The 23843-nt window shown below is 39.6% G+C and overlaps 1 protein-coding gene across 5 annotated transcripts in view; it reads right to left on the reverse strand.

Annotated features, from left to right (window-relative positions):
- Nucleotides 1-23843, reverse strand: part of LOC128692382 (uncharacterized) — a 257585-nt gene that overhangs the window by 31346 nt on the left and 202396 nt on the right. For all 5 annotated transcript variants that reach the window (XM_070080697.1, XM_070080691.1, XM_070080702.1 and 2 more), the window contains 4 exons: nt 23040-23151; nt 22697-22876; nt 4263-4355; nt 2161-2304 (listed from right to left, as the gene is read on the reverse strand). In XM_070080697.1, coding sequence (XP_069936798.1) covers nt 2161-2304; nt 4263-4355; nt 22697-22876; nt 23040-23151 — 529 coding nt within the window. The remainder of the gene's footprint in view (nt 1-2160; nt 2305-4262; nt 4356-22696; nt 22877-23039; nt 23152-23843) is intronic.

The following is a 23843-nucleotide window of genomic DNA, read 5'->3' on the forward strand; positions in this document are numbered from 1 at the left end:
TATGTGTATGTTTGGGGTCTGAAATGGACTAATCTACTTCACAATATTCCTTATGGGAATAAATTCGGAGTGAAAAAATATCGTTAACCGGGGGTCCACTGTAATATGCTTATCTGCATTTTCCTCGATATCTCAGAAGTAAGTTATTGACCTATTTACTGAAAGAACTCCATTATTAATGAACAGATTGAAAGGATTCTCACAATAACCATTAAACAGTGGTGGAAATTGTGAAGCCTTGACCTCTAACATTTGAAGATCTTCAGTGGTTTGGTGAGCATCATCATTATTACCTAAACAATACAGTATAACAACTATTTACATAGCATTTACATTGTATTAGGTATTATAAGTAATCTAGAGATGACTTAAAGTATATAGGAAGATGTGTGTGTAGGATATATGCAAGTACTATGCCATTTTATATAAGGGACTTGAGCATCTGAAGATTTTGGTATCCATAGAGAGTCCTGGAACCAATCCTCCGTGAATACCAAGGAATGACCATACAGAGAGGAGCAAGGATGTCATAGGCATAATAAAAGAACACTGTGTCATTATCCATGGCCCAAGACTCTTCAACTTGCTACCAGCAGATATTAGAAATACTGCCAGAACAAATGTAGAAGTCTTCAGGAGGAAGGTGGACCACTACCCCTGCCAAGTGCCACATTAACCAGGCTGTGAGGGCTCTGGATCAGTGGGCCATTTACACCAACAGCCTAGTTGAAAAGGCACTCAACAAAGAAGATAAAGCAAAGGCCATGCTGGTAGGATAGAAAAGTCCTAAACATCAGCCACAGGTACATCATAAAATACTGTGTATTATTTCCATAATGCAATAGGGGCCTTTATAATATTTATGTTGCGCTCTCTTTTCCTGACTACAAAATGTGTTCCCTGGGAGTCAGTGTATTAACAATACAATTATTTCCAAGTGAATATTTATAAGATACTCGGAGGGTTTATAGAAAATTTTTAACCTTTACCTAAATAATTTTCCACCTTTGCTGGACAAATACCTCACTACTTAACTCTTTGACTGTCGGCGTCGTATATATACGTCTTACAAGCCAGTGTTTTTGACACATTAATATGCCAAAATTCTAGCGGCTTTAAATCAAGCGGGAGAAAGCTGGTAGGCCCACATGTGAGAGAATGGGTCTGTGTGGTCAGTGTGCACAGTATAAAAAATATCCTGCAGCATGCAGTGCATGAGAAAAAAAAAACTGACCATGTTTATGGATTAAAACGTCAATTTTTGGATTAAAACATTAACTTCAAGGTGTATTTTCACATAGTATTTATGGGTGTATTCTCGTTTTCTTGGTCTCATTTGATAGAATGGAAGACACATCACAGAAATGGAGATAATTTTGATTGGTTTCACGATGAAAAGGACCTTGAAATTGAGCTCAAAGTAGCGGAAATGTTTGATTTTTGCTGACGTTCAAGAGTAAACAATAAATGTCCTACTAGCCATTCTAATACGCAGTCACGAATGGGTTGACATTATTTATACAATTATTACAATAATGCAGTAGTCTGCATAACAGTAAATCTTCTATTTTTGTGTGAATAAAAATTCAAAATAGAAAGCAAGAGTAATATAAGAGGGGCCTGGAGATGTGACTGATGAACAGAGAAAATGTTATTTTAGTGCCGGTAATGTCTGCATTGTTTATTCTGGACCCTATTTTAAAATTGGCATCTTTTTTAATTTACATGACACTGACCAAATTGCCAATTTCTGACCACTTTATTGGGTAGTTGAAATTGGTAAATGGGCGGTTTCTTGTACTCAATCGATAGAACAAATGGTCAACTGGAACAACGGAACTGGCCAAAAATAGGGTGGGTGAAATCGCCAATGCGTATATATCGCCAAGATTGCTAGCTTCGCAAGAGCATAATTCCATAAGTTTCCATCAAATTTTTTACTTTTGGTGTCATTACCATCGGGAGAAGATTAACATTTCATAAGAAAAAATAATTTTTTTTTTTTAATATTTTGCAACACAGAGAGACACTTCAGGATTTGGGGTCTCGACAGTCATAGGGTCAATGAAAGTGAAAACAGTAAAGATATCTGTTTATATATGGTGTGATAATAATGTTTACTACACTAGGTTAATATCAAATAACTACATCATTACTTACCCCTGGGCCCCAACGTGGCCCTCCAGTCACCCAACAGATCTCTGTTCGACACATGGGACACCTCATCCAGTCACAGCCCCACTTTCTCATTAGCATCACTGAGCACTTTGGACATGGTAAACCATCTCCTCGACGAATCATATCCTTACGGAAAAAGTTACAATCAGAATGTTAATTTTCAATAAATATACAGCTGTTATATATGACTCATGATTTTTAAATGAAGATAATCTAAAACTAAAGCAATCAGCATAATTTGATCAACTTGGGATTATTTGACAAAATTAAGTTACAAAAAAAGCTACTGGTGTTCTTTGCCTCATATGATAGATGTCATCCTGTGTGCAGGATAGCATTACTGGGGTAACTGTAGAAAAATATTCCTTTCATATGCCTTCACTCATTATAGTGTATGGCATGAGAATGGGAGTGTTGTTATATATGTATTCTTCTACACCACAGTGAAGACAACTTGTACACAATGTAAGGCATTTGAATTGTGGGAATAAAGCTTCACAAACGCATGCATAATGCTTAGTGAACACGTATACACAGCAAGTGGACAGGTATTAATATGCTTTTGTCTGACCTCCCACAACCCATTCTCTCTCGTTTATGATGGCATCTAAGGGGAGTTGTGATATAAAGAGGAATCATAAGGCTCTTACTTTAAATGCCAAGTTAGAAATGATTAGACTCAGTGAACGAGGTATGTAGATGGCAATAGGCATAATAATAATCGGTGTGGGGCACTTTAAATGTCGTAAATTACAATACAGACATTTTCATTAACCCATAAATGGTCCAAACGTATATATACGTTCTTACCGTTAGTGCCCCAAAAGTATATTTACGTTTTATTTTTTCTGCCTCCAAATTTGGCACGATTGGACCGAGATGCCTGGTCAGCATAGAATGGATCTTAACACTCGGTGTGCACTGTATTAAAATAATCTGGGACCACTTAGTACCTTGTGGGAGCACCAGTTAAACTGAGCGCCAGCTAGAGAAAACAGCGCGGCAAACACCAAGGATTCACTGATGCCATATCATAATAACACTCCCCTTTTAAGAGGAAAGTGATGCTGACCCTAAGTTCAGTGGTCGAGGAAATATCAAAAACCTCGATAATAACCCATGTCCAACATTTGTGCAACACCCTTTCAGAATGTCTTATAACCTATGCCCTAAGTAAAGGGAAACAATTCTGTATCTATGTCTATCTCTGTCTGTCTATATCTGTCTCTGTCTGTCTCTGTCTCTATCTCTTTCTCTTTCTCACAGGTACACATAAATACAGTTATACATAGTGTAAATTACCGAGGATAACCTAAAAAATCTGAAGTGCTATACCGTGCTTGTAGATATAATGCGTAAGAATACTTGTTGGTTCATCAAATGTCACTCCTTATCTCATCTTATCACTGCACCCTTGCTGGCACTCATCAAATTTCACCCCTTATCTCATCTTATCACTGCACCCTCGCTGGCACTCATCAAATGTCACCGCTTATCTTATCTCCACACCGATGCTCATCAAATGTCACCACTTATTTTATCACTGCACCCTCACATGGGCTCGTCAAATGTCACCACTTATCTTATCTCATCACTGCACCCTCGCTGACGCTTGTCACTGATACTTGTCTTGCATCATGCTTCAAGGGAACTTATTATTACTATATACTCTTGTGTATCCAAAACATTGCTGTGACCTATAAATACTTTGTATATATTCCTAGACAATAGTAAATGACCAAGGCAGGTGTAAATGTGCACCTGTCAATGTGTTTGTGACAATCTGAGTACAATTTCAGTACCTAATATTAGTGTCAGAACAAAGATTGGTTATGAAATGACAAGAACTACTGGCTGGCCAGCCGGCCACCCAGCCAGCCAGCCACCCACCCAGCCAGCCACCCACCCAGCCAGCTAGCCAGCCAAGGAAATGTCAACAATTTCTGTTTTGCACTTTTGTGCAAATGATAATGATGTTATATGACAAATTTATTCCTGATAGCTCTGAAAACCCTAGGATCCACAGACTGCAGCACATAGGAACTACCCATTGCTTCATAATTAAGGAACGTATAATTACTTACGTCAAAGAACTTTTTAGTTTTCATAGCAGCCTCATCGACCTTTTGTGCAAGATCATCCTGGTATGCTTGACATGTGATGCCTTCATGCTGAGCCTGCAGGAGGAAACTTAAGTGAAAATATCCCAAAAGCATAATTTATCCTTCATAAAAATCTAAAACAACAATCTTTCCTTAGAATTGTCCTCTGTAACTATTTGTTTGATGCCTTTATTTTATCACACAGTTTACACAATACTTTGTATAGCCTGTTTTCACTTCTCCACCTTAATTATTCAACTATAAAGCACATGGCATTTCCTTACATTTTATTTAATTACCCATCTCTTACTACATTTGCTCAAGCTGCCTAAGTCAGGGCTAGAGAATTCTTTTGAGAATGTGTGCCCAAATTTAATGAAATTTTCACAAAAAATTCTTTTGTATGCTCACGATTATTTTATATATTACTATAATTATTATAATATATATTACATACAGCATAGATCAGGTCAGGTTTATTTAAGAGAATCAGAACTGTTTGATCCCATTGTTCTACATCAAGAGTTCAGCTCACTCAGATAAGTTGTGAGTGGTAAATTTGGACCTAGATATGAGAGAATGGATCTTTGTAGTAAGTGTACACCAAATAAAAAAAATCCTGCAGCATGCAGTGCATAATGGAAAAAAGTGCGACCGTGTTTTAGGTTTAAAACAGTGACTTTGAGGTGTACTTTTGTATGGGTTTCATTGTTGTATTCTCAGTTTCTTGGTCTCATTTGATAAAATGCATATTTTACAGAAATGGAGATGATTTTGATTGGTTTCAGGACTGAAAGTAGCTTGAAATTCAGCTCAAAATAGCAGAAGTGTACGATTTTTGCCAATATTCCAGGGTAAACAAATTACATCATCCAATATACATTTTTTTTTATCACACTGGCCGATTCCCACCAAGGTAGGGTGGCCTGAAAAAAGAAAAACTTTCACCATCATTCACTCCATCACTGTCTTGCCAGAAGGGTGCTTTACACTACAGTTTTTAAACTGCAACATTAACACCCCTCCTTCAGAGTGCAGGCACTGTACTTCCCATCTCCAGGACTCAAGTCCGGCCTGCCGGTTTCCCTGAACCCCTTCATAAATGTTACTTTGCTCAAACTCCAACAGCACGTCAAGTATTAAAAACCATTTGTCTCCATTCACTCCTATCAAACACGCTCACGCATGCATGCTGGAAGTCCAAGCCCCTCGAACACAAAACCTCCTTTACCCCCTCCCTCCATCCTTTCCTAGGCCGACCCCTACCCCGCCTTCCTTCCACTACAGACTGATACACTCTTGAAGTCACTCTGTTTCGCTCCATTCTCTCTACATGTCTGAACCACCTCAACAACCCTTCCTCAGCCCTCTGGACAACAGTTTTGGTAATCCCGCACCTCCTCCTAACTTCCAAACTACGAATTCTCTGCATTATATTCACACCACACATTGCCCTCAGACATGACATCTCCACTGCCTCCAGCCTTCTCCTCGCTGCAACATTCATCACCCATGCTTCACACCCATATAAGAGCGTTGGTAAAACTATACTCTTATACATTCCCCTCTTTGCCTCCAAGGACAAAGTTCTTTGTCTCCACAGACTCCTAAGTGCACCACTCACCCTTTTCCCCTCATCAATTTTATGATTCACCTCATCTTTCATAGACCCATCCGCTGACATGTCCACTCCCAAATATCTGAATACATTCACCTCCTCCATACTCTCTCCCTCCAATCTGATATCCAATCTTCCATCACCTAATCTTTTTTGTTATCCTCATCACCTTACTCTTTCCTGTATTCACTTTTAATTTTCTTCTTTTGCACACCCTACCAAATTCATCCACCAATCTCTGCAACTTCTCTTCAGAATCTCCCAAGAGCACAGTGTCATCAGCAAAGAGCAACTGTGACAACTCCCACTTTATGTGTGATTCTTTATCTTTTAACTCCACGCCTCTTGCCAAGACCCTCGCATTTACTTCTCTTACAACCCCATCTATAAATATATTAAACAACCACGGTGACATCACACATCCTTGTCTAAGGCCTACTTTTACTGGGAAATAATTTCCCTCTTTCCTACATACTCTAACTTGAGCCTCACTATCCTCGTAAAAACTCTTCACTGCTTTCAGTAACCTACCTCCTACACCATACACCTGCAACATCTGCCATATTGCCCCCCTATCCACCCTGTCATATGCCTTTTCCAAATCCATAAATGCCACAAAGACCTCTTTAGCCTTATCTAAATACTGTTCACTTATATGTTTCACTGTAAACACCTGGTCCACACACCCCCTACCTTTCCTAAAGCCTCCTTGTTCATCTGCTATCATATTCTCTGTCTTACTCTTAATTCTTTCAATAATAACTCTACCATACACTTTACCAGGTATACTCAACAGACTTATCCCCCTATAATTTTTGCACTCTCTTTTGTCCCCTTTGCCTTTATACAAAGGAACTATGCATGCTCTCTGCCAATCCCTAGGTACCTTACCCTCTTCCATACATTCATTAAATAATTGCACCAACCACTCCAAAACTATATCCCCACCTGCTTTTAACATTTCTATCTGTATCCCATCAATCCTGGCTGCCTTACCCCCTTTCATTTTGCCTACTGCCTCACGAACTTCCCCCACACTCACAACTGGCTCTTCCTCACTCCTACAAGATGTTATTCCTCCTTGCCCTATACACAAAATCACAGCTTCCCTATCTTCATCAGCATTTAACAATTCCTCAAAATATTCCCTCCATCTTCCCAATACCTCTAACTCTCCATTTAATAACTCTCCTCTCCTATTTTTAACTGACAAATCCATTTGTTCTCTAGGCTTCCTTAACTTGTTAACCCTTTGACTGTTTCAGGCCCCTCTCTGAAACTGTCATTCTGTCGCCAAATATTCAAAAAAAAAAAAAATTATTTTTTCTTATGAAAATGTTAAGATTATTTTTCTGAGTGTTTTAGTCCAAAAAAAAATTTTTTGCCATCGGTACTTACTGAGATATAGAGCCGTGAAGTTTGCAGAAAATGAGCCGCGTATGGCAACAGCGGCGACTGCCGCTCACCCGGTAAACTTTAGTTTACTTGTAATTGAAGGTTTTTTGTTTTTTTCACTATTTTATTTTTTCACATAACTTATGTGGCCTATGAGACCAAAGTATGGTGCAATGTATATATATACACTCGTTGTATACAACACAATAAGCACACAAACATAATTATCAATATATTGTTTACAAAACTTGTTTACAAAAACAAACAATCCTCCTCCTCCTCCTCCTCCTCCTCCTTCTCCTCCTCCTCCTTCTCCTTCTCCTCCTCCTCCTTCTCCTCCTCCTCCTCCTCCTCCTCCTTCTCCTTCTCCTCCTCCTCCTCCTTCTTCTCCTCCTCCTTCTCCTCCTTCTTCTCCTCCTTCTCCTTCTCCTCCTCCTCCTCCTCCTCCTCCTCCTCCTCCTTCTCCTCCTCCTTCTCCTTCTCCTTCTACTTCTCCTTCTCCTTCTCCTTCTACTTCTCCTTCTCCTTCTCCTTCTCCTTCTCCTTCTCCTTCTCCTTCTCCTCCTTCTCCTTCTCCTCCTTCTCCTCCTCCTTGTCTTGTGTGCGAGTGTGTGGCTTATAACTGTTTTGAGTCAGAAGTCGGCAGCTGTCAAAGTGACATATTGTCTCATTACTCACACCCCCTACCTCCTGTCAAAACAATGGGGTCGGACGCTGCTTCCCCTCCTCCATTCTATCTAATTATCTTTCTCCCTCATTCTATATCTTTCAATCTGTCTCTCTTTCTATCTGTCTGCCTATCTCTGTCTCACAGGTACACATAAATACAAGTATACATAGTGTAAATTACCTAGGATAACCCAAGAAATCCAGACAAAGTGCTATACTCTGCTTGAAGATGTGAGTAAACGTGATGACACAGTCTTGTGGCTCTCTCTGAGACAGAGAGCTAGATGGACAGACAGGGAGCTTGACAGACAGACAAATAGACAGACAGAAATGTTTGTGTACCAGCAAAAACAAAGGGAGGGCGATGGTCATGTAATATTACCCTCCTTTACGCTCATCAAAGTCAGCTCTTATCAGATGTTATCTCCCCTTATCTTGTCACTGTCATGGGGTGGACTTTTTTTTTTCTTGCTTCAAGGGAACAATATTATTACATCTTCTTCTTCCTCCTCCTCCTCTTCTCCTTCTCCTCCTCCTCCTCCTCCTCCTCCTCCTCCTCCTCTTCCTCCCCTCCTCCTCCTCCATTGCTTTTGGTCTCAAACTCCTCCAAATCATGAAATTGATCTTCACTGACACTTCCATCTGTGTTAGAGCATCACTTGGGAAGAGAAGAGTCCCAGATTTGCTAGGGAATCACATATTTCTTACCGCTAGACATGCTGAAAAAGGACAACTGAAATGGCATTCCCACAATGCACCACTGGCTCCCCGATTTTTTTTATATGGTGCACACTGACCATGGAGACCCATTCTCTCACATGTGGGCCTACCAGCTTTCTCCTGCTTGATTTGAAGCTGCTAGAATTTATGCGTATAAATACGTCAGAAACATTGGCTCGTAAGACGTATTTATACGTCGGAAACAGTCAAAGGGTTAATCTCACTCCAAAACTTTTTCTTATTTTCAACAAAATTTGTTGATAACATCTCACCCACTCTCTCATTTGCTCTCTTTTTACATTGCTTCACCACTCTCTTAACCTCTCTCTTTTTCTCCATATACTCTTCCCTCCTTGCATCATGTACATCCAAATAGTCAGTCTAATATGTGTCCACAAATGTGCTGATATTATTTATACAATTATTACAATACAGCCTCTCCTCACTTAATGACTGAATTCCGTTCCTAAGACCACATCGGTAAACAAATTCATCGCTAAGCAAGGAGCATACTCTAATGGTAGTTTTAATGATATTGTTTTAATGTCACCTTTGCACCATTTATAACATTTTTAGTATACAGCCACACTTCACTTAACAACGGAGTTCCATTCCTAAGACCATATCCGTAAACAAATTCGTCGCTAAGTGAGGAGCATACTCTAATGGTAGTGGGTTTGTGTCAACTACATATCTTTGATATTGTTTTAATGTCACCTTTGCGCCATTTATAACATTTCTGGTGTATTTTTAAATGTTTATACAGTAGTGTACTATCTTTCTTTCTTTCAACACACCGGCCGTATCCCACCAAGGCAGGGTGGCCCAAAAAAGAAAAACGAAAGTTTCTCTTTTAAATTTAGTAATTTATACGGGAGAAGGGGTTACTAGCCCCTTGTTCCCGGCATTTTAGTCACCTCTTACAACACGCATGGCTTACAGAGGAAGAATTCTGTTCCACTTCCCCATGGAGATAAGAGGAAATAAACAAGAACAAGAACTAGAAAGAAAATAGAAGAATACCTAGAGGGGTGTGTGTATATATATGCTTGTACATGTATGTGTAGTGTGACCTAAGTGCAAGTAGAAGTAACAAGACATACCTGAAATCTTGCATGTTTATGAGACAGACAAAAGACACCAGCAATCCTACCATCATGTAAAACAATTACAGGTTTTCATTGTACACTCACTTGGCAGGATGGTAGTATCTCCCTGGGTGGTTGCTGTTTACCAACCTACTACCTAGGTAGTGTACTATATATTGTAATAAACAGAATACAGGAAATCAGCTCTAATATGCATTATTTAGGTATGCATATTGGTCAGAGAGCCCTTCGTAAGTCCTATTCATCGGTAAATGAGTAGGTCACAAAGTGAGGAGAGGCTGTAATGCAGTAGTCTGCAAAACAGTAAATCTTTTATTTTTTGTAAATAAAAATTCAAAATGGAAAGCATGTAGGAGAGGCCAAAGGACATGACCAATGAACACTGGAAATGTTTTTGTGCCAAGAATGTCTACAATGTTTATTTTGAAATTGGCAATTTTTTAATTTTGTGTGAAATTGACCAAATTACTGATTTCTATCACTTTATTGGGTAGCTGAAATAGGTAAATGAGCAGTTTCTTGTACTAAATCATAGAACTGAAGGAATACTAGTGAAATAGCTATGAATTTGGTCAACTGGAACAAAGGAATTGGCCAAAAATAAAGCTCGAAGTGGGCAAAATTGCAGATGTGTAAATATCACCAAGACTGCTAAATTTGCGAGAGATTAATTCCATAATTTTTCCATAAAATTTTGTACTTTTGGTTTCATTACCTTCAAAAAAAAAAAAGACAATTATTTCATAAGAATTTTTTTTTGCTTTTAAATTCTCCGACCCTGAGAGCAATTATCAGATCAGGGGTTCCGACCCTGAAAGGATAAACTGATCAAGTATGAAAAGAAAATGAAAGAACACATACAAGTGTGTAGATTCAAGTATTTTTTAACCAAGTGAGATAATAATTGCTGTGGGGAACCTAAATGCTGAAGTGGGAGAGGGTGTAGTTAGTGCAAGTGGGCACTCCAAACTTACCTACCACACTGCAGTAGGTAAGTTTGGAGTACCTGGGGTAAATGATAATAAAGGGGCTACAAACGAGCTATGTATGGGTTTGATAATAGATAATACATACCTTAAGAAAAAAAGAGGATAAGTAAGTACAGTAAACCCTTAATATAAGGACTTTTAAAATAATAATCAAAATCCATTGGTTAAATTGAACTTTCAACTCTTTTATTTTCAATGCTTATTTTAATATAACAGTAAATTGAAGGAACAGTACTTTATACTGTATTAGGTGTACAGTAGAGTAATTAACATATCTGCATTTTTGTGGGCATTTTTATGTGCAAACACAAAACACCTTGTCTGAGCAGTTTTCTCCAAAGTATTAGCAGGCAGTTGTGTTACGTAGTTATCCTAGGTAAATGGTCGTGTGTCATCATTCCTTCCTTTCTACCTTCCTGCATTCTTTTCCTACCTTCCTTCCTTCCTTCATCTTTCCTTCCTTACTTCCTTTCATCTCACCCTTCCTTCCTTCCTGCCTTCCCTTCTTCCTTCCTTCCTTACTTCTGGTTTCTATAATATATTGTCACATATATGGTCACTGGATACTTTCATTTAACTGCTATTATCTTCATTCAGCAAGCTTGTGTTGTGTGTGAGTATGTCGCTTAGCAGCTGTCAAAATGACTTATTGTCTCATTACTCCCCCAACTGCCTGTCAAAACAATGGGGTCGGATGCTCGCTTCCCCTCCATCCTATCTAATTATCTTTCTCCCTCATTCTCTCTCTTTCTCCTTCATTCTTCATTCTCCTTCATTCTTCTGGTATCCTGGGAATTGCTTTTGGTCACAAACTCCTTAAAACCATGAAATTGATCTTCACTGACACTTCCATCTGTGTTAGAGCATCACTTGGGAAGAGTCGAGTCTCAGATTTGCCCAGGAGTCACATATTTCTTACCGCTAGGCATGCTGAACAAGGACTACTGAAATGGCATTCCCACAATGCACCACTGGCTCCCCAATTTTTTTTATATGGTGCACACTGACCACAGAGACCCATTCTCTCACATGTGGGCCTACCAGCTTTCTCCTGCTTGATTTGAAGCCGCTAGAATTTATGAGTATATATACATCAAACACGGTGGCTCGTAAGACATACATATACGACCAAAACAGTCAAAGGGTTAAGTGCTTTTTTTCCTCTTTAAATATTATTATGACTTAATGGACACTTGGACAATCCTCCCCTCATTAGCCTAGTATACAAAATGTGATACAGGGCATGATGATAGCAGTTTTCTGGACTATGCATTAGTAGATAAAAAGTTGATGGGTAGACTTCTGAATGTGCATGTTGTTTGAGGGGCAACATATACCAGATCATTATATACTGGTAGCTACAATGAGAGTAAGAGGTAGATGGGACATGAGGAGAATTTCATAGGCCAGTAAGAGAGAAGTAAAAATTTATAAATTAAAGGAGATAGTTAGGGTAAGATATAAGCAACTGTTGTGAGAAGATGGGATGGAGAGTACAGGTAATGAAGGGGTCTTGAGTGGGTATAGGGTAGATGTAAAAACTCAGTGTCAGAGTGTGTAGCAGAGGTTTCTGTGTATAAGAAGGTTGTTGCAGGTGGGAAGAGAACTGGTGGAATGACTAGGTAAAGAGTGCAGTAAGGGAGAAGTTGGAATATGAAAAGTTTGTATAATGTATAAGTGATATATGGAAGCAGAGTACATATATATGGGTAGTGAAAGAAAGGTTAAAAGAAGTGAAGGAGTGTAGAAGAAGTCAATAAGAGAGTAGAAGAGGCTTTATCAACAAATTTTGTTGAAAATAATATAAAGTTGTAAACATGCTGGATAACAGGTATGTATATCTTCTACTTAGGTCACACTACACATGCATGTACATGCATACATATACTACACACCCATCTGAGTTTTCTTCTATTTTCCTAATAGTTCTTGCTCATTATTTCCTCTTATCTCCATAGGGAAGTGGAACAGAATTCTTCCTCTGCAAGCCATGCGTGTCGTAAGAGGCGACTTAAATACCGGGAGCAAGGGGCTAGTAACCCCTTATCCTCTATAAATTACTAAACTTAAAAAGAAAAACTCTTTTTTTTTTGGGGGGGGGGTCACCCTGCCTCAGTGGGATACGACCAATGTGTTAAAAAAAAAAAAAGATAAAGTTTTGGAGTGAGGTTAATAAGTAAGAAAGCCTAGAGAACAAATGAACCTAGCAGTTAAAATAAAAAATCATTATATGGCGAGGTGGAAGTACTGGGAAGATGGAAGAAATATACTGAGGGATTGTTAAATGTTGCTGAAGAGAGGGAGGCAATGATTTCTTGCACTGGACAGGGAGACATAACACCTTTTAGGAACGACGAAGAGCCAGATATAAGTATAAGGAAGATGTGCGAGATGGTGGGTAGAATGAAAGAGTTACGGTAAAGCAGCTGGGATAGATGAGATTCAGACAGAAATGTTAAAAGCAAGTGGGGATATAGTTTCAGAGCGGTCAGTGGATTTGTTCATTATATGCATGAAAGAGAGGAAGGTACCTTGGGATTAGCAACAAGAATGTATAGTTCCTTTGTATAAGGGAAAAGGGGATAAAAGAGAGTGTAAGGCTTATAAGGAAATAAGTCTGTTGAATATACCAGGTAAAATGTATGGTAGTGTTATTAATGAAAGAATTATGGGTAAGGCAGAGTAGGATTGCATATGATAGGGTGGATAGGGGAGCAATGTGGCAGTTTTTACAGGCATAAGGAACAGATGATAGGTCACTGAAAGCTGTTAAGAGCTTTTATGTGGATAGTGCAGCTTAGGTGAGGGTATGTAGGAAAGAGGGAGATTATTTTCCAGTATAAGCAGACATTAGACAGACGGATGATGACACCATGGTTGTTAATATACTTATAGATAAGGGTTGTAAAAGAAGTGAATGCTAGGGTGTTGAGGAGAGTTTTGGGAGTGATAGATGTTGAATCTGATACAGAGTAAGAGTTGTCACAGTTGCTTTTTGTCTATGACAAGAGTTCTTCTGAGAGATTCTGAAAAAAGACTGCAAAGATTGATAAACGAATTTAGGAGGGTAACTCACTACAGTTGTGACTGGGTGTGGAAGTGTGAATTGCTCATTACTCTAAAATTTGTTCATGATTGCAGCCATGTATAAATGTAAGTAACCATTCTTACAGTATTCATTACCTTTGTAACTTGTGAGTTCATTACCTTTGTAACTTGTGAGTTCATTACCTTGTACCTAGTTCAGCCATCAAAACTTTGGAGCCCGGTCCCTGGACCCATTGTGTACCTCTGTAATCTGTAAATACCTTTGTAACTTGTCATGATTGTGACTAGACCTACCTGGAGTCCATTACCTTTGTAAATTGTGAATTCATTACCTCTGTAACTTGCTCAGCTATCAAAACTTTGAGGCCCAGTCCCTGGACCCATTATGTACCTCTGTAATCTTTTGACTACCGCCCACAGGATGGGTATGGGGTGCATAATAAACATATTAAACTAAAATGTATATGAAGGAAATTAAAAGTGAACATACAAAAGAGCAAGAGGATGAGAGTATCAGAAAATATAGGCAATGAGAGATCAGATATTAAATTGGAGGGAGGTAGTGTAAAGGAAGATAAGATAAGATAAAATTTATTCGGATTTTTAACCCAGAAAGTCAGTGTGTCATCAAGGACTGTATTATTTCCACTGGGGTCCTTCAATCTTGTCCCCCAGGATATGACCCACACCAGTTGACTAACACCCAGGTACCTACTTACTGTGAGGTGAACAGGGACACCAGGTGTAAGGAAACGTGCCCAACATTTCCACCCATCAGGAATTGAACCACGGACACTCGGTATGTGAGGAAGGACACCTTGTAAGTAAATGTGTTCAGATATTTGGTAGCGGACTTGCGGTTGATAGTTCTATGACAGATGAGGCAAACCAAAGAAATGACAAAAGGAAAAAGGTGGGTGGTACACTGAGGCATCTGTGGAGACAAAACTTTATCCACAGAGGCAGAATGGGGAATATACCAGAGTACAGTGGTACTAATACTGATGTATGGGTACTGGGTGTGAAACATGAGTTTTGAATCTTGCGACAAAGAGAAGGCTGGAGGCACTGATGATGTCGCATTTGAGGGCAATGTGTAGTGTGAATATTATGAAGAGAATTCAGAGTTCAGAGATTAGAAGGAGGTGTTGTTGAGGTGGTTTGAACATAAAAAGAAGGAACACTGTAGCAGGCAAACTGACTCACGCAAAGCAGGTCCATGTTCTCTTCCCCCCCCCCCCAGATTAGCCCAATGACCCACCTAGTCAGGTCACTTCCACTTAAGGAAGGAGCACAGCATCAGACCTAGTAGCACAAGCTAGTCAGGTCCAACTCACACCCACCCACACCCACTCATGTATTTATCTAACCTATTTTTAAAACTATACAACGTTTTAGCCTCTATAACTGTACTCAGGAGTTTGTTCCACTCATCCACAACTCTATTACCAAACCAGTGCTTTCCCGAATCTGAATTTTTCCAACTTAAAACCATTGCTGCGAGTCCTGTCTTGGCTGGAAATTTTCAGCACGCTATTTACATCCCCTTTATTTGATGAATGGTTTTGAAAACCAACAAGTTGAAGAACTGAAACACTTATGCAACATATGGGAATCTTTAAAGATTCCCATAAGTTACATAAGTGTCTCAATTCTTCATCCTCTTTATTTATTCCTGTTTTCCATTTATACACCTCGATCATATCCCCCCCCCTAATTCTATGCCTTTCAAGAGAGTGCAGATTCATGGCTCTCAGTCTATCCTCACAGAGAAGATTTCTGATACATGGGATCAACTTTGTCATCCTCCTCTGTACGTTTTCCAGTGCATTTATATCCATTCTGTAATACGGTAACCAGAACTGTGCAGTATAATCTAAATGAGGCCTATCCAAGGATATATAGAGTTGAAGAACAACCTGAGAACTTCTAGATATGAAGCTAAGGATTCTGTTAGCTTTATTGCAAACACTAATGCACTGTTGCCCAGAACTCCTAAATCCTTTTCGCAATCAGTAGTATTAAGATCTACATTATTTTGTTTATATGTGGCATGGTTATTTTCCTGTCCAACATTTAGAACTTTGTATTTCTCTATATTAAACTGCATCTGCCACTTCTCCGACCATTGCATCAGTCTATTCAAGTCATCCTTGAGTGCTCAAGTGTCCTCATTAGAATGAATTGACCAGCCTATTTTGGTGTCATCAGCAAATTTGCTTATGTCACTATTTATTCCCTCATCTATGTCGTTTATATAAATTGTGAACAACAACTGGCCCAACACTGATCCCTGCAGAACACCGCTTGTGACGTGCCCCCATTCTGATTTCTCCCCATTTATGCAAACTCTCTGCTGCCTATTTGTCAGCTATGTTTCTACCCAGGAAAAAATTTCTCCTCCTATTCCGTGTGTCTTAAGTTTCCTCAATAGCCTCTGATGTGGAACTCTATTGAAAGCCTTACTGAAGTCCATGTACATACACAATATCATATTCATTACCATGATCTACCTCCTCAAACACCTTAGTGAAAAGAGTTAGTAAATTCGTAAGACAGGAATGCCCCTTTGTAAAACAGTGTTGAGATTCATTAATCATTTTATGCCTATCAAGATGGCTACGAATTGCTTTGGCAATTATTGATGCCATAAATTTTCCCACTATGGAGGTAAGGCTTATTGGTCTATAGTCTCAAGCAAAAGACCTGTCACCTGCCTTGTAAATAGTTATTACATTTGCCATTTTCCACTTATCAGGCACTATGCCAGTTTGTAGTGATATGTTGAAAAGATTAGCCAAAGGTATGCTAAGTTCCTCTTTACATTCCTTTAATGCCCTTGCAAACAGTTCATCAGGGCCTGGGGATTTGTTAGGTTTTAATTTCTCTATTTGTCTGAGGACCATGTCACTAGTTACCACAATCGTGCATAGTTTATTATCATCCTGTTCTACATAATCTATTATTTCAGGAATTTCGCCAGTATTTTCCTCGGTAAAAACTGAGAGGAAGTAAGTATTGAAAATTTCACACATATCCTTATCACTGTCAGTGATCTGACCTGAGTTACTCTTAAGTGGGCCAATCTTGTCCCTAATCTTACTTCTGTATACCTGAAAGAACCCTTTTGGGTTAGTCTTTGAATCCCTTGCGACCTTAGCCTCGTAATCCCTTTTTGCTTTTCTTATTCCTTCATTTATTTCTCTCTTTAATTGAGTATATTGATTTCTTAACTGCCCATTCCCTCTTTGAACATGAGAGAGGATGGAGAAAAACAGGATGACAAGGAGGGGGTATAAATCTGAGGTGAAAGGAAGGAGGGGGTAAAGAAGGATTTGAGTGCTAGGGTGTTGGACATCCAATAGGTTTTTGCGAGTGTATTAGGCAGGATTAAGTGAAGGCAAGTGCTTTGAAACCTGGCAGTGGAAAGTATAGTGGCTGTATTCTGAAGGAGGGGCGAGCCTTCAAGTCATAGAATCTATTGGTAACTTTAATCAAATCTCACATCCACCTATTAGCTGCAGCTAACATAAGATGTGGATATGACTGAACTTACCTGGGTATTGTAAATGACCCAATTTCCTTTAGCTTGTTGTAGGGGAGGTGTGGTCCCAGTATTGTTGTCTTGAGTAGGCTGCTACAGATATGTAGTTATATTGTCCTCACTTGTTGATAGGGAGTCACTTTGATGCCTGTCGTTACACGGTATGGTGATGTGCTGTCCCTTTGTTCATTATGTCTGAGCACACGCCACAGTGATACACATTAATTCACCATCGTATTTTATATTGCAGATTACTACATTTGTGTTTGCACTGTTGTTACACTAGTTAAATTGCCTAGTGGAGATTGACAGTATGTATTTTAGAGTTTACCACACAAAGTCATTACTTTCTTTGTTCTCAGTAGGAGATTTGTGATGTGCTCATGCTCTGATGTCTGAATTCAATCTACCTTGCCGCCCTGCCCAGTGCCCACCAGTTCATCGTCCACACAAAAGAACTGCTGAGTTCTGCTTTATATACCTTTGTTGCTAGTCTGTGCAATCAGAGTTAACACAAGAGGGTAGGTTTCTTGTTATTTAGCTGTAGGCTAGAGGTCATAATGTCCCTGACTTGTAAACCAAGTGGGATGCAGGTTTTCTCTTAATTTTCCTGCTATTGGGAAAAGAGTAATTACTCTTGTTTAACCCTCATTGTGTAGTTGATCAGAAATTCTAGCAAGGAGAGGGCATGCCTGGAGATACTATGGTGCATAAATCTGTTCCTCATAAAGCTGTTGTGGGAGGAAGGAAGAGTCCAGTAGCCCTTTGTGAGAGGGCTAAGTCCCTCAGAGGGCTGAGGGGGGCTGAGAGATACCCCCCTCCTTTTACTGGAGATTTTTCTCCACAGTGTTAATGCATTTGGTAAAAAATTAAAATTTTTTCTTAAATAATCAGCTTGAATATTTGTAATGATCTTATCTGAAGATCAGCATTCGTAAGCAATTATTTTTACAGTGGACCCCTGCCCAAAGGCGGCATCAAGTAACAGCAAATTCGTCTAACAGCGCTCTTTGGCGTCAAAAAATTGGCTCTACCAATGACGAAAAACTCATCTAACAGCATGCGGCCTGAGCAGGCCCAGCCACTTCAAGACTCCGTGCATAGCCAGTGTGCCAATGTTTACAGGCCGTTGCGGTCAATTCCAAGTGTACCTGCGATATATTTTGTATTATTCCAGTGTTTTTAGTGCTTTTAACTGCTAAGTAAGCCACCATGGGCCCCAAGAAAGCTTTTAGTGCTAAATAGGGGGAGAAATACAGTGGACCCCCGCATAGCGAACGCCTTGCATAGCGAACAATCCGCATAGCGAACGCTTTGTTCACTAAAATTTTGCCCCGCATAGTGGACAAAAACCCGCTCAGCGACCTTCGTCCGAGACGCTTCCAATGTGCGGCCTCAGCCTGCCGCCCGTCCCATTGTTTACCAGCCAGCCTCCGCGGTAACATTCAAGCATACACTCGGAATATTTCGTATTATTACAGTGTTTTCGGTGCTGTTTCTGGAAAATAAGTGACCATGGGCCCCAAGAAAGCTTCTAGTGCCAACCCTGTGGTAAAAAGGGTGAGAATTAGTATGGAAATTAAGAAAGATTTTGAAGGGTTTGGGGCTAACCCTGAGAAGCCTATGCCAGTTGTGGAATCCATTGTGCCTACTTCAAAAATTAAGGAAATGTGTGCACAGTGGGTTGAACTGCAAACCTTTATGGATGAAAATCACCCTGACACAGCTGTTGCAAGCCGTGCTGGTGACTATTTCAATGACAATGTTGTGGCCCATTTTAGACAAATCGTAAAGGAACGGGAGGTACAGAGCTCTATGGACAGATTTGTTGTGCGACAGAGGTCCAGTGACTCTCAAGCTGGTCCTAGTGGCATTAAAAGAAGAAGGGAAGTAACCCCGGAAAAGGACTTGCTACCTCAAGTCCTAATGGAAGGGGATTCCCCTTCTAAACACTAACACTCTCTCTCCCCTCCTCCCATCCCATCAATCATCACCAGATCTTCAATAAAAGTAAGTGTCATGTAATTGTGCATGCCTTTTTCAGTTTGTGTGTACTAAAATTAACATTTTTTTGTGGTAAAAAAAATTTTTTTTCATACTTTTGGGTGTCTTGCACGGATTAATTTTATTTCCATTATTTCTTATGGGGAAAATTAATTCGCATAGCGAACATTTCGCATAACGACCAGCCCTCTTGCACGGATTAAGTTCGCTATGCGGGGGTCCACTGTACTCTCGAAATACTATCGTACCATGGTCAGCTGCTGCTGCAACACCATCAGCTGCTGCATTACCATCAGCTGTTGCTGCAACACCATCAGCTGCTGCTGCTGTACTACCATAAGCTGTTGCTGCACCACCGTCAGCTGCTGCTGCAACACCGTCAGCTGCTGCTGCACTACCTTCAGCTGTTGCTGCAACACCATCAGCTGCTGCTGCTGCTGTACTACTGTAAGCTGTTGCTGCACCACCGTCAGCTGCTTCTGCAATACCATCAGCTGCTGCTGCGCCACGGTCAGCTGTACTTCTCGAAGATGTGGAGAGACTATTGTTGGTGTGGCTTATCGAGAATACTGAGAAACAATTAACCACAGAGGGTTAGCCACCCAGGATAACCCAAGAAAGTCAGTGTGTCATCGAGGACTGTCTAACTTATTTCTTTTGGAGTCCTTAATCTTGTCCCCCAGGATGCGATCCACACCAGTCGACTAATACCCAGGTGAACAGGAAAAAATGCCAGGAACTAGTGCTCATATTGGTGAATTTAAGGCCAGCAAAGGTTGATTTGAGAGATTAAAGAATCATAGTGGCATACACAGTGTGATAAGGCATGGCGAAGCTGAAAAATTCCAACCCCAACAAGTATTCAATTGTGACGAAACAGGCCTGTTCTGGAAGAAAATGCCAAACAGGACCTACATTACTCAGAAGGAAAAGGCACTCCCAGGACACAAGCCTGTGAAAGACAGGCTAACTTTCTTGTTTTCTTGTAATGCTAATAGGGATTGCAAAGTGAAGCATTTACTCATGTATCACTGTGAAAATCCCAGAGTGTTAAAGAAAAACAGTGTCTCATCACTCAACAATACTCTTCAATAAAGGTAAGTGTCATTTTAGTACAGTGGAACCTCTACTTGCGAGCGTGTCCACGTGCAAGTTTTTCCAAATACGAGCAGTCGATGGGTCAATTTTTTGCTTCCATATGCGAGCAAAATTTCCGCAAGCGAGCAGACCTCAAGGCAGGTTCCTTGACACTGGTGAGGGACTCTTGCTCTTGATCTCGGGAATTGTATCTCACTTGTTTGTTGCACCATCTTATTGAAACTTGGGCAATGTATGATGGAAAGATGCTTCTTAACGTACACCAAAAATGAAAGAAATCTAAGCATAAATAATGGAGTTCACTTCTCAGCAATTAGCCACCCCTTTGCTGTAATTTCGAAAGGTTTTTATGGTTGTATTCTCGTTTTTTTGGTCTCATTTGATAGAATGGAGATATATTACAGAAATAGATATGAACATTAAAATGGTTGCATATGTGTCTTACCTAACAACAGAAATAGATATGATTTTAATTGCTTTCATGACAAAAAGTACCTTGAAATAGAGCTCAACCTAGGAGAAATGGTCCATTGCTTGGGTGTTTCAGAGTAAACAAATGACGTCACTGTCCATTCCAATATGCAGTCGTGAATGGGATGACATTATTTATACAATTATTGCAATAAGGAATAACAGTAAATCTTATATTTTTTGTGTGAATAAAAATTACAATTTATATAATAATAATAATATGTATAATAATAATAATAGTATAATAATATAATACAATAATAATCATAATAATAATATAATATATATGATAATAATTCATAAAAATATACAGTGGACCCCCGATTAACGATATTTTTTCATTCCAGAAGTATGTTCAGGTGCCAGTACTGACCGAATTTGTTCCGATAAGGAATATTGTGAAGTAGATTAGTCCATTTCAGACCCCCCAAACATACACGTACAAACGCACTTACATAAATACACTTACATAATTGGTCGCATTGGGAGGTGATCGTTAAGCGGGGGTCCACTGTAATAATAATGTACTACATATAATAATTATAATAATAGATGGCTTCAAAAGGCTGTCACTAGATGGCAGTGTTTACCACAACAAAGAGGGAGCGGTTGTGGCCGCCTCCATCTGTTACATAATGATATATTTTATTCATTTTAGAGTATATATTGTTTCTATGTTATTTATATTGTTTGTTATGTCATATTAGATGAACTGCGATATATAAATAAGTCGTATAGATGATATTAGCGAAATTATTCATGAAGTATTTTGCCCGGTCTCCAGACAAACTCTCGTCCACCACCGACACTGCCCATACCACTACATGAATGACGTATTTTATTCATTTTAGAGTATATGTCAGGTTTCTATGTTATTTATATTGTTTATTATGTCATATTAGATGAAGTGAGATGGATAAATAAGCCGTAGAATTGATATTAGCGAAATCCAATGGAACGGATTAATTGCATTTCAGTTAATTTAAATGAGGAAAATTGACTCTGCAAATGAGCAAATCCAGCTGCGAGCAAGGTCATGGAACGGATTAAACTCGCAAGTAGAGGTTCCACTGTATTTATGTATGTATTGTGCATGTCTAATTGTTTTCTGTGTAGGGAAATGTATATTTTATGTAGAAAAAAAATTATTTTTTTTTAATACTTTTGGCTGTCTGGAACGGATTAATTGGATTTCCATTATTTCTTATGGGGAAAATTAATTCGACCAACGGCAAATTCGACTAATGGCTAGCTCTCTGGAACGGATTAATGCCGTTGGTCGAGGGTCCATTGTATTATAATGATGGGGAAGCACTAAACCCATAGGATTATACAGCACCTGTAGGGGGGAATGGAAGGTATTCAGGCTTAATTCAGGGAACTGGAGCACAGATCCAATTCCCTAGATCAAGAGCCCCTCACCAGCATCAAGGAACCTCCCTTTAGGGGATTCCTAAGCAATTAATTGTTTCTAAAGTGCCAATATTTTAAGTATGGAACATCATACTGCTGAACACTGTAAGTTGGGGCTGTGTTGAATTGTATATGTGGGTGGTAGCTGTAGACAGAACCAACTATGTGTTTCACTTCTTGTTGACTACCTCATGTTATATAAAAAAATATGACATGCTGGAAATATTCCAAATAAGTGAAATATAATAAAAACGTAGAGTACTCTGAGGTGTTGAAACAAAGGAAAAGTAATACATCGATACAGTAAAGTTCACAGCTGCTGTCACAGCTATTCATACCTGACATGTAAGGCAGTTGACCTTTTTGCAGACATCACAGTGAAATATGTTGACATTATCTTCAAACTGACAGAATCCAGGGCAGTCCGGTGTCTTACAGTGAAACACGTTCTGCATGTTTCCCTCAGCTTGCTTCACAGATTTAGTCAGATGCTTCTCATACTCCTCTGGTGTCACCAGCTAAAGCAATATTGACATATTAATTACAACAATATGTTACTTAGTTAAAAAATCAAAGTAAAATACTTTTACATTATTGATGATGTATAGTATTCCAAAAATTTGAATCACTAGAATATTTGCAAATTTTTACTATTAGAAAGTTACACTTCCTCAAACTTACAGCTTTGATTTCTCTGTCCTGCAGAGAAGAGTCACAGGAGTATTGGTTGTCTCTATATGGACACTTCACATCTGCTGTTTCTGAATATTTAATAGCACTAGCCAGGCAGTCTCTGAAGAAAACATCAAAAGTAAAAATTCAACATGAGGCCACACAAAATTTTAAAACATAACTTGTTAAGGATAATATATTATGTGAAGCTGCATCCACAAACACACACAAAAAAATATTTTTTGTTCCTCTATTGTACCCCTATTAGCTGTTATAAAATATCTTCAAAAATAATGCATTTGTGACTTTGTAAATGGCCCAAGTCGGACCAAAACATCATCATAAGCTTCTCTCTCCTATGTGCAGGTTATTTGTGTATTGTTCCAGTCATGGTATTGTGCCCTTTTGTTCTTCACATTTATACTTTACTATAATAGGGAATTTACCATTGGAAGAGATATGATAATGCTAACAAACTGCAGGTAAATGACGCAACTGTACTGATCAAGATATTTATTATGGAAATGTTTCATCCCAGATAGCTTCTTCAGTCCTAGTGCAGAGACAAATAAGAAATAAATATTCACTGTGGTAGGAGCAAAGGTGGCAAGTTGTGATTTGTGAGGAGGAGGAGGAGGAGGAGGAGGAGGAGGAGGAGGAGGAGGAGGAGGAGGAGGAGGAGGAGGCGGAGGCGGCGGCGGCGGCGGCGGCGGCGGCGGCGGCGGCGGCGGCGGCGGCGGCGGCGGCGGCGGCGGCGGCGGCGGCGGCGGCGGCGGCGGCGGCGGCGGCGGCGGCGGCGGCGGCGGCGGCGGC

The sequence above is a fragment of the Cherax quadricarinatus genome, chromosome 6, assembly GCF_038502225.1.
Source record: "Cherax quadricarinatus isolate ZL_2023a chromosome 6, ASM3850222v1, whole genome shotgun sequence".
Lineage (NCBI taxonomy): Eukaryota > Metazoa > Arthropoda > Malacostraca > Decapoda > Parastacidae > Cherax > Cherax quadricarinatus.